General features: G+C 33.7%; 1 protein-coding gene across 1 annotated transcript; it reads right to left on the bottom strand.

The window, feature by feature from the left end:
* Positions 1-5,562: 5,562 nt before the first annotated feature.
* On the bottom strand, positions 5,563-11,392 carry LOC128557406 (uncharacterized). Its single transcript, XM_053544764.1, has 4 exons — positions 11,371-11,392; positions 7,421-7,719; positions 7,048-7,152; positions 5,563-6,096 (listed from the first exon to the last, which is right to left on the bottom strand). Exons 1-4 carry the CDS (start codon positions 11,390-11,392, stop codon positions 5,563-5,565), a joined length of 960 nt encoding a protein of 319 aa, XP_053400739.1.
* Positions 11,393-12,696: the final 1,304 nt, after the last annotated feature.

Raw genomic sequence — 12,696 nt, forward strand, 5'->3', positions numbered from 1 at the left:
AATACCGAGCACTAGTAAAACTTTTATAAAGGTTTCAAATCGCCGGGTCATCATAGCTCCTAAAAACGAAAGACATAACATTGTCACACCCCTTGTGTTTAAATTGTATCACATTTCATACGACCAAGTGTATGTTAGTTAAATATTTCAGAACAAAATATTAAAACTAACATTTCTTAAACAGTTTTCCGAAAAAAATCAATATTTCGTGACAGAAATTAAACGTGTAACTAACTACAGTTCTTGAAATTTAACAAATGAAATTTCAAATGCTCTCACAATTAAAATCGAGGTGAATTGTAATATTATATCATGTTAAATTATTGCGAAATATCTAGCAATAAGTTTATGTCATTGTTAAATTACAAAATTGAAAATATGAGTTTACGTCGCGTCTAATAAATTATTTTCTTAGTTTATTGACAAGTTGAAACATAATCGTTTATACTAAACATACCTCGATAATGTGAATGATTATAACAAAATGTGAGCCGATTAATTTGTATTAAACTCAGTTTTGAATTATTTTCTGGACCTTTTGGATCATGTAGTGCATTCATTTTATTGTCATAGAATTCCGCTCAAACCGATGATATAAGGTGCATGTTGGGTTTTGCACATTTCATTACCTCTCGTGAAAATACTAAGTCAAACTGACGTTTGGTTGCGTATTAAGTTTCATATCACGACGGTAGTTTTTCAGTGCCGCGCGGTAGCTGTAAAACGTCTTCCGAACTTTGACTCTTGTAAGTTACATATAGCAGCGGTAACAGTCAACGTAGGTTCTCAGTGCCGCGCGGTAGCTTTGAAACGTCTCCCGAACTTTGACTCCAGAGTTCTTACATATAACAACGGTAAAAGTCAACGTAGTTTTTCAGTGCCGCACGGCGGCTGTAAAGCGTCTTTCACTTCCAAACTTTGTACCTACTACAGTTTATATTTACAGATTTCCTGGTTTTCCTTCGGAGGCCCAGTATTTAAGACTGATTCAAGGTTTTACTCAGATGTTATACGAATGTTTATTAGTATATTTCTGCTGGTGTTTGGGTAACGTGAAGGTGTGTTGCACTTGTGCATTTACGACTCTCCCTTTGAATTATAGATTATGAGTAAACAAGTATAACGTGGTCATTATATTACTAATAATTAAAATATGTCATTGTTTATATGGAGTTTTTTGAAGCAACCAATCTGTTATATCTTTCCATGGCAGGTTCTTTTGGGTTCTTTTGCATAGTTCTATGGCTGTATTTTGGGTGTCCTGTGCTTCAAAGAAATCTACCCTAGACATTCTTTGCATCCAAGGGAACTTTCCACAGATTCTATTAATAGATGAAACACTGAAAGCCTTACATATCCTGTCTTTAACGTGTAAGAAATCTTGACTTGAAACTTAAGACATTTATGCCAGTAATCCGAAGCTTTTTCTTTTCGCTCTGTGAAAGATGTGGCTATAGAAAGTGTACGGAATTTTAACGAATATATTTGAAACTCTGTGTTTATCAAAATGCCTTCTCATTTGACACCAGTACTGGTTTCGCATATAAGTGGACTAAAGAGTAATCATTTTCATCGCAATCAACATGAAATAAATGAGTATAAACTAAACAAAAACTTGCTGCGCATCCGTTATATGTACCTCGTCATATTAGAGGTAAAGTGAGAAATTCTAAAATGTTTTTTTTGAAATTGTCTATAACGAACGCTTAGGTGACTGTACTAGAAAAAGAAAAATAGAATAATAAAAATGTCAAAAAGTCGTTAACTATCATGTCTTTTTTTAATGCTAGAAACGACGACAACTTTGCTCGCATTAACATATTTTATTATGCTTTCAAATGTAGAGTGGTAGATATGTTTAAGCGAAAGAGGGCTGCTACATTGGATCAGAAGATTAAGATTTTAGAAGAAGAATATCATTTTTGATGTGATTGTTTTAGCTTTTGAGACGATGAAAAATGAAAAAAAATATATTGTCATATTAGAACATATAGAGATAACTTTATCGCATTACTGAATACTCAAAGTAGAACTGTGTTGATAAAGATATCCAATCATTTGAAAGATCCTATGGCATTAAGAAAAGCAATTTTGAGTATATGTACCCGAGGTGATGTCATAAAACAGTTACGAACATCGTCATTCATACGGGTGTTTTTCCGATTCAAAAGAATAATTCTTACACGTCTCCATTTATTTTTCAGGCTGACAGTTTTTGGATATAATTAAGAGTCTTGCATGTTGCTTGTCTCTATATTTACACACTAAATTTGAATTTGAGCCGTGCCATGGGAAAACCAACATAGTGGGTTTGCGACCAGCATGGATCCAGACCAGCCTGCGCATCCGCGCAGTCTGGTCAGGCTCCATGCTGTTCGCTTTTAAAGCCTATTGGAATTGGTGAAACTGTTAGCGAACAGCATGGATCCTGACCAGACTGCGCGGATGCGCAGGCTGGTCTGGATCTATGCTGGTCGCATACCCACTATGTTGGTTTTCCCATGGCACGGCTCATTTAATGAATAAAGCATTAATTTGATTTTACCTTAAATTTTACTTTACAGTTACTAACATTAGAAACTTAAACTGTTTTGTTTGACTCAATGCTTGTTTTATACTTCTTGTTCCATGTTGTTGTAAAATTGTTGTTTTAAACACAAAAAGTCGTATAACTACGAAATACAACAAAACTAATCATATACATAGATCCAAATTAAAATAAATAAAGGAAATCATCAAAATACATAGCTCCACAAAACGCAAGACCTAAACGTTGTTCCATAAAACAATGTATATTAATTCTTACCTGAAAACATGAAAAAAATGGATATAATCTTATCTGAAGCGAAAGAAGCACGACAGCAATATTTCTGAGATACATTATACATATTTAATTGAACCTATCATTAAATTTTATATTTGAAGTACGCGCATGACTACAAATAATATTTGACTATAAAGTTTACTGTTAGGGTGTGGCACTCAGGTAATGTCACCTACAGGCGAATTTCTCATTTCCGTTAAGGATATATCTTTACTCTTCTAAGTTCAATATAATTATGCTCATGAACTATATGTGACCTTTAAAATCAGCAAACACTTTCCTCTATAAAACTATATGACTTTTAATTCACTTATACGTTCGAGCCTTAAAGCGCCAAAACAAACCTATGTTTCAGCAAGGCGTAATGTATGCACACACGTGATACGTTTTCATTTTGTTTCCGTGCTGGAACCAAAGTTTGATACATGACCTTAAGCTATGTCGTCCGTTTAAACAAAAGGGGATGCATACAGAAATTTGGAGTCCATACCTTAGAAGTTCAGTTATGGAACTGTTTTTTCTTTCTTTCTAGTTTTAAGAAGGCTGTATAGATGTAGGATGAGATGCAATGTATAGATGTACGGCGAGATGTAATGTATAGATGTAGGGCGAGATGTAATGTATAGATGTAGGGCGAGATGCAATGTATAGATGTAGGGCGAGATGTAATGTATAGATGTAGGGCGAGATGCAGTGTATAGATGTAGGGCGAGATGCAGTGTATAGATGTAGGACGAGATGCAGTGTATAGATGTAGGGCGAGATGCAATGTATAGATGTAGGGCGAGATGCAGTGTATAGATGTAGGGCGAGATGCAATGTATAGATGTAGGGCGAGATGCAGTGTATAGATGTAGGGCGAGATGCAATGTATAGATGACCGTGTAAAATGCCCTGTATAAAACTTAGGACGAGATTCATATAGTATCGATTTAGGGCAACATGTATAGCAATAATGTAGGACGAGTGACAGTTGTATTTTGATGTGGGCGAGATGCAAGTTTAGATTAAGACTAAGCATGCGTGTTAGAATAGGGGAGATCAAAATTTAGTATACTTAGGGAGTTCAGTTATAAATGTTAGTTCGAGAAGCAGTGTATAGATGTAGGGGAGATGCAATGTATAGATGTAGGGCGAGATGCAATGTATAGATGTAGGGCGAGATGCAATGTATAGATGTAGGGCGAGATGCAGTGTATAGATGTAGGGCGAGATGCAATGAATAGATGTAGGGCGAGATGCAGTGTATAGATGTAGGGCGAGATGCAATGTATAGATGTAGGGCGAGATGCAGTGTATAGATGTAGGGCGAGATGCAGTGTATAGATGTAGGGCGAGATGCAGTGTATAGATGAAGGGCGAGATGCAGTGTATAAATGTAGGACGAGATGCAGTGTATAAATGTAGGACGAGATGAAATGTATAGATGTAGGGCGAGATGCAGTGTATAAATGTAGGGCGAGATGCAGTGTATAGATGTAGGGCGAGATGCAATGTATAGATGTAGGGCGAGATGCAGTGTATAGATGTAGGGCGAGATGCAATGTATAGATGTAGGATGCAATGTATAGATGTAGGGCGAGATGCAATGTATAAATGTAGGACGAGATGAAATGTATAAATGTAGGACGAGATGCAATGTATAGATGTAGGGCGAGATGCAATGTATAGATGTAGGGCGAGATGCAGTGTATTGATGAAGCATCAATAATATTTGAAAATTTCTGAGAAGAGACCAGGCAAATCTTTTTCACGATTTTCAAATAAAAGATTGGAATTTTATTCAAAACTAATCTATGTAGCATTCTGAGTTAGTTCTATACTAGTTCATTTGTTAACTATTTAAGTCTTTGTAGAGCCTTAAAATGATCCTCCATTCTCAGCAATAGCTCCTGTAGTGAAAGAATCGAACTTACTTATCTTCGGTTTCCTCACTTATACTGTCATCTGTTCTGGTACAGAACATCATACTATGACCATATGTTCCATCTCTGTAGGCATAGCAAGGCATAGCCTTATTAGTCCAGTTGGACATTTCTTTATACATCCATCAGAAACCTTTCCATTTTTAGTGTTTTATTAATTGACCTGATGATGTTTTGCTTCCTAATTTCATAACAAAACACGGTTAAACGTTCCGAGAGAAACACCTTGCTACATTGACACCTTTCCTTAGGTGATGAAAAAGTCTTTGAGATTATACGAGCGCTAAACTACAATAGATATTGCCGTAGCAGATCGGTTAGGCTATTTTTCTGAATTCCTCCTATATTGTTTCTATTGCACTTTACCCAAATTTATTACAAATGTATGGAAATCAGCTTATAGAAATGTTATATCCGAGCAAATTTAATACTTTTTTTGTACTGTTATAAAGGTGCGATTGAAAGGGTTTTTTTTTTCTATTTTCTCTTCGGATACCATGGTTAAAATAGTATACCTAGGGGCAGATTATAACATGTAGCATGAAATTTCTTTTAGTAGTTTGGTGCCAATGGCGCATACATATAAAACAGTGATAATCAAAATTAATGTGGGCATAGTAAGCCATGAACAGAACATCACCACAAAGTCGGGAATCGTCTTGGCTGCAATTATTTGAATCACTTTAAAATTTATGAATTAAATCATACACTGAAAACCTTGAGGGTATCAAATCTGCTTTATAAAATTATACATTTGAAAATTCATACGTTACAACAACGGATATCATGTGTATAACTATGAACCCTGGTAATTTAATAGCAAGCATACTCAGAACGACAACGTTCAAAATAGTTGACGAACTCTCGTCTTCCAACAGAATATATCTTGTTCAGCTTTTTATCCAGTGGATATTCATTTTGTTCGTGATATAAGCGACGGAGGATAATTCCTAACACTGATTGGTCAAATCGATGACATCTGCCATCGTTTATGTCAAGCAAGTCACATGAAAGTTTTTCCTTCCCAACTGGAGCAATGCATGCTTCGTTTAGAGCGCATGATGCCCACGCGTTTACCACAGCTTTTGTAATGTCATCAAAGTGAAATAGTACAGTTGTTGCCCAAACTTCTCCGAATGATCTAAATTTACAGATACCCTCTTCTAAATAGTTGAATGTTCTAACGTCTGTCTGCCGAGCTATGCTGTATCTTATTGGATAATCTCTTTCAACGAAGAAAAGTACGCTGTTCTTTTTGGCGTAATTAATGGCGTCGTCTAGATTAAATCTAACGATTTTTACTGATGTGTCTGCCCACCAAACAAATCCGAATTCCATGAGCGTCATCTGTAATAGTATTGAAGAAATAATCATTTGAGCCGCGTCATGAGAAAATCAACATAGTGGCTTTGCGACCAGCATGGATTAAGACCAGCCTGCGCATCCGCGCAGTCTGGTCAGGATCCATGCTGTTCGCTAACGGTTTCTCTAAATGCAATAGGTTTCGAAAGCGAACAGCATGGATCATGACCAGACTACGCGGATGCGCCGGCTGGTATGGATCCATACTGGTCGCAAAGCAACTATGTTGGTTTTCTCATGGCACGGCTCATTTTAGTTTGCATTGACCGAGTGCATTTTTGTCTTTTCACACTGCAGGTTTGTTTATGAAATGTAAAAGATTTCAGCAAACTATATATTTAATTTTCTTTTTGTTCAAAATCGATTATTACCTTGATTTTTAATAAGTATTGATTCATATTGAATTTAATTACACACATTTCACATGTTTAAAAATACTGCAAGTTTTAATGTTTATATGTTTAATTGTTTAAAATGATTATCAGAAAAAATAGCTATTTGAAGTATGAACACTAACATGCTTTTAAAATAAAGAACAGCCACTTTAAATACTGTCTTTAACAGCTACCAGAAAAAAAGTGCATTGCTGTTAAAGTAATTATCAATGTGTCATCAACAAGTAACAAGTTCGGTTCAATGATGTTACGTCTGACAACAAGATCACTTCACTTCTACATCTCTGAGCGCTATGAATGTTATTGCGGCAGTACCTGTGGCACCTTTGTGAAAAGCGATGTTAAAGTTGCACTGTGTAGCTGCCAATTGGAATCTTTGCCGTGATAAAAATTACAAACCATTTCTTCTATATGAACCTTTGACAAGAAATGTGGCAGGAATCGGGAATATTTAATAGGAAGTGGGGTGGGGTGGGGAGGGGGGGGGGGGACATTTGGCAGGAAGAGTTCACGACGGTAACGTTCAACGTTCACCACGTACCTGAATGATTAATGGTTTGAATGCATACGTTTTCAGATTTCGGACGTGTGGTGGAAACATTTCAAAGGGGAATCTTCTTATTTCACACCTGCATTTTTTCCGTAACTAAAACAATAAAAACGATATAAATGACTATAGCTTTTAGATCTTGCATAAGACAAAAAAAATGAAATATACACGTTAAACTATTAGTGAAACTGTAAGTGACAGAATTACAAATCTGTTTCAACAAACCAGCCAGTTATATTCATTTGAAATAAATAAAATTTTATGTTAATATTATTCGATTTCATGTCGCAAAGTTTGATTTAATTAGTGAACCAATTTAAAATTCTTACGTAATTAATTAAAGCGAATTAATATAAATTGTTACCACCGTAAGCTGCCTTTCCGATAAACCTAAATCATACACGATGATTCGACTTTTACCTCTATTTCGTTTCGAGTTTAGTACAGCGTGTAAAGAGAAAAACATCCCTTGACAGAAAGGATAATAAGTGTAGTCCATCGCTGTAACAAACACCGGAAATTGCACCATCATATCCGGTTTACTTTTGTTCCCACCAATTTTCGGAAAGTAACGATCAGTAACTCCTTTCGGATAGTTTTGGATGACTTGCAAATTTTCATCAAAGCTTGGCTCGAATGTCTCATTACAATTATTTGAGAGCCCTGAAATAAAATAATGTGACTGCATTGTGAGATTTACATTAATTAGTACAAATTACGCATTCGTACTTGGTGAAACATGAATTCAATGATATTCAGAATACCAACATCATTTTTTAATGATTTTAACAAGTGAAATTCGTTGGCTTGTCGATAAAATATTTTAATATCTGTAGCATTTAAATGTACTGGGTAGTAATCAACACAACAAGAAGAAAAATAAAGGAAAACGAAGACGGTATGAGACACTAATTTATTTTATAAACAGTAAACACAGAAACCGATGTACTTCAATAGTGTCTGTCTAGCTCAGTATTGTTGACAACAAACAACAAAATAAATATTGATATATTCGATATGTAGGAAATATTTTCACAATTTGACTATTTGAAATATATTTACTAGAAGCTCGTAAGTTGTACTAAATCCAGGCTGCAATTTATGTATAAGCCAATCGTAATTCTGTAGTTGTAGAGGTAATACGAACAACGCTTCAACCAAACTTGAGATTTACAAATATTGTATAATATGTACAGCTTATAATGTATGTAGCAATATATTAAATGATCATTTGAATGTAATAAAGTTTTTACACTTAGCTCTGTCGTTTATTTCATACTTTGCTCTCGGAAATAGCTTGCCTGTGAACTTAATAGAAAGTCCTGAAAAAGATAACAAGAACGTTTGAGAGAGAGAGAGAGAGAGAGAGAGAGAGAGATCGCTTTGTTTTTTACAAAACTCAACAAATGCTAGCAATACTTCTTCAGAATGTGTGAAAAGCAATCATAAAACATTCTGGTAAAACTACTGCGTTTACAACGGAAATAGATCATAATTTTAAAGAACATTTTCTCTTTGTTTCATTCAGCAGACAATATAAGACTTTACCTTTGAAATAATTAGTGTAAAAAAGTCTACTGCCTCCCAAAACTGCCACCATGCATATAAGTGTTATTCGTACTGGGTCTTCTGCAAAAGTATAAACATTTTTATTTACATTTTATTCAATCAGTTTACATGCAAACTTTACAAAAATAAACATGTCTTAAATTTGAGTAATTACAGAATTCATATTTTCATTGACATATTGTTTGAAGAAACATTAAAGGAGTACCTCTCAGTTTCTTTGAAAATCTTTTAGCTTTAATTCCAAGCATATTTATTTTATAATTTCATTTTATAAAGTTTGTTGTAAATAATTCAGATATTTGATTTGAATTAATTGAAACTGATAAAAAGAAAATAATTTTCAGCCTGAAGGTGATGCAGGTTTAAAGTACAGCAGTTCAGCATAGTATATGACCTTTAGGGTCAGTATGTATTGATCTTGATGTATCATGCTCAGGTGAGTACAGAACCATAAAATATGTGAAGTATACAACATCATAAACTGATATACGACCGTACTCGCAAGCATTAAAATTTTATTGTGTTGTGATAAATTTCAAATAGAATAGTAATATGACTGCATAAATTAACTATGGGCAATAGAATTAAATCAGAGAAATGACTGTATATCACCTTGCCAATAATTTACCGTGACTAAAATTTGCTTCCTGTTTCCATTTGCAGCTTCTTTTAATTTATTTAAAATTGATTCTCCAAAGAGCATTAGTGCAAGGTGCTTTTATTAACTGTAAATTTCTAGATACTAATACAAAATTTCGACTTAGCATTTCAAATGTTTGACTTACTGAGCTTGTAATTTTGACTTTTTAACTCGAAAATTCGAGTAAATAAATCGTATACTCCTGGTACTAGATTGATTTTTAGAAGTTTGCGCCCATATAAACTACTACAAAAACATATGAAAGAACTGCCGGCAAATAATTTCATAATCAGATATACAGGTATCACAGGCAAAGACAACTCTGCATTTTGGCATATTTATCTTATTTAAAATGTAGCATAGTATACTTTAAAAAAAAACACTGTATTAGTCATTGAATGAAAAAAAAACTTGCACTGTTTTTGGCCTGATTTACTGAGCTTGTATTAACTACAGTAGACAAAACTGATTAATTACTACAGCTAGAATGTCAATTAGTAACAATGATAATAATAATAGTAAACAATGTCTGACTTTGGATTTGTTTTTCTAAAACAATAATCTTCTGCTGAAAACTGAAACGCACTTATGAGAGAAAGAATACCATTTATAACAGGTATATTGTTTTATTAAAACTCAGTTGTTGTTGTTGTTGTTGTTGTTTTCAAATAATTAATACTTTAAATGTCGGCTTGAGTCTTGATCGTTGTAGGGAATATAAATACAATCACATTAAATTTACAGCAGCAATGGCTTAAAGCAATGAAACATAAATATTTGGTTTCATGTGTATTACAATGACTATTCAAAATTTGAATACTTCAATTTTCAAGTGGTTTCGGATAAAAACATATATCTCTCTAAATAGTACGTATCCATTCATACAGTAAGTATGAATATATCATATATATATACTATATATATATATATATATATATATATATATATATATATATATATATATTGTTTTGCCTTTATATCAAAGTAAAAGTTTAATTATAGTGAGTTATCACTGATATTTTAAAATAACACGGATTGGATATGTAATACAAACGGTATAATTGCGAATAAAACTATATAAGGAATTTTTTATTTAAAAGACGGTATCACCTTTTACATGACTGGAAATTATAATGCACCGAAGACACGACTTGTCGCATGCTCTTTTCCTTTGAACTTTATATCGTGATAAACACGGTAGTTTTCTACAAATATGAAAAAAATGTGCAAAAAGAAACTGTATTTATTATGCTGATATATAGCAAAAATATTTGTATCAGTATAGGTATTTTCAAAGGCAAGACCAAAATAAACGCATGGTAAAACTAAACGAACTTTTACTTAACTTACTGCGCGACGGTTTTCTTAGCTTCGTGAAACTGGACGCTAGTTCTAACGATTGTTTTGGAGACTTAAAAACCTAAAAGCGTCCGAATTACTTTATGTAGCGCGTATCTTTATGAAAGTACAAAAAAACAGTGTTCTATCTCTCGTTGGAATTATTCGATGATCCTTTTTTTCTTTCTTTCTTTTTTGGTAGATTTCATACAGAATTTTACCTTTCAGAAAGTAAAAGTCGTCATTTTCAGTTTTGTTGAGAGTACTTTTGTGTGTTTTATTGTTACCTGTGCGTTGGCATTGTTTAGATGTATACTTAGTGTTGATTTATCTATAAATTCTAACCTGAAAGCTATACAACTACCGGGGATTAAATAAATGAGCCGTGCCATGAGAAAACCAACATAGTGGCTTTGCGACCAGCATGGGTCCAGACCAGCCTGCGCTAACAGTTCTCCAATTCCAATAGGCTTATAAAGCGAACAGCATGGATCCTGATCAGACTGCGCAGATGCGCAGGCTGGTCTGGATCCATGCTGGTCGCAAAGCCACTATGTTGGTTTTCTCATGGCGCGGCTCAAATGACGTTAAGGTACATTGATTCATAAAAGTTTCAATTTCATTCTAAATCAACAATGAACAGTCAGACAAATGTCGATTTCCTTACAGGACGCGGTTGGACTTTTCACACTCTGATTTTATCTTTATTTTGATTGATCGGTCGTTTCACAAATAATCAGTTCGTGGAAATGGTGACAACATCTTACCTTTCTGTACTTTAAAGATCATGTCTTAACTAATAAATAAAATGTTTAAAGGCCCACATTGAACAAATCTGTAATGAGTTAAAAACATTAAAAAGGACAACAAAAAATGTAAAAAATGACAGTGCTACATACATTTATGGTTTTACATTATTTTCACATCTGAGTAGTTATTATACATATAAAATTTCTTTCTAGATTGACTTACATTATATAACGAGTTTGTTAAGTTACATATAATAATTAGCTCTTTCTCTTTTCCATATTTTTACCACCGTTTTTTGTCGACGATTTGTTATATATATTTCGCGACTTGGCATACTATTATTACTGAGTAAAATGGAGGTATCACGTGTATCATAAATATATTCTACCTTTTTCATCACAAATAACTGTACATCCTTTTTAACTGAATTTTGATTTTTATTTAATACTGGTCGCACGTGATAGGTTTAGTTCACCAGAGATATAAGTACATCAATAGATATAGGCTCGATCTTATAGTTTGAAATTATATAAACTGTCAATATTATGTAATATTTAAGAATATTAATCCCATTATTTTTCTGTTTGTAGTGTGGCCTCTGGCAATGAGAATGATAAAAGTAAATGCATGCGTGTTAGCATGTCTTAGTCTGCTCTTCTACACTGTTCATGATTCCAGTAAGTGTATCATGTCTGTTCATGATTCCAGTAAGTGTATCATGTCTGTTCATGATTCCAGTAAGTGTATCATGTCTGTTCATAATTCCAGTAAGTGTATCATGTCTGTTCATGATTCCAGTAAGTGTATCATGTCTGTTCATAATTCCAGTAAGTGTATCATGTCTGTTCATAATTCCAGTAAGTGTATCATGTCTGTTCATAATTTCAGTAAGTGTATCAAGTCTATCATGTCTGTTCATAATTCCAGTAAGTGTATCATGTCTGTTCATAATTCCAGTAAGTGTATCATGTCTGTTCATAATTTCAGTAAGTGTATCATGTCTGTTCATAATTCCAGTAAGTGTATCATGTCTGTTCATAATTCCAGTAAGTGTATCATGTTCAATTTAATTTCACTTGTTAATGAAAAAGTGAGCATGAGGGAGGAAATAATATACTCTCAGCAAAATTAAAAGAAAAAGAATCAAGTGCATAGTTTGCTGCACTAGATCAATGTGACAGTACCAACACTTTAAGTAGTTACGAATCATTGCCTTAATCCTTTCATTTTTTATTTAGACAGTACAAGGTCTTATATTACAACGATTGGGAAGACGAGGGCAGTTTATTTAAAAAGTAAGTTGTATGTGTGTAAAATATCATTTAACATGACTTCACGAGAGT

This window comes from Mercenaria mercenaria, chromosome 5, assembly GCF_021730395.1.
Source record: "Mercenaria mercenaria strain notata chromosome 5, MADL_Memer_1, whole genome shotgun sequence".
Classification (NCBI taxonomy): Eukaryota; Metazoa; Mollusca; class Bivalvia; order Venerida; family Veneridae; genus Mercenaria; species Mercenaria mercenaria.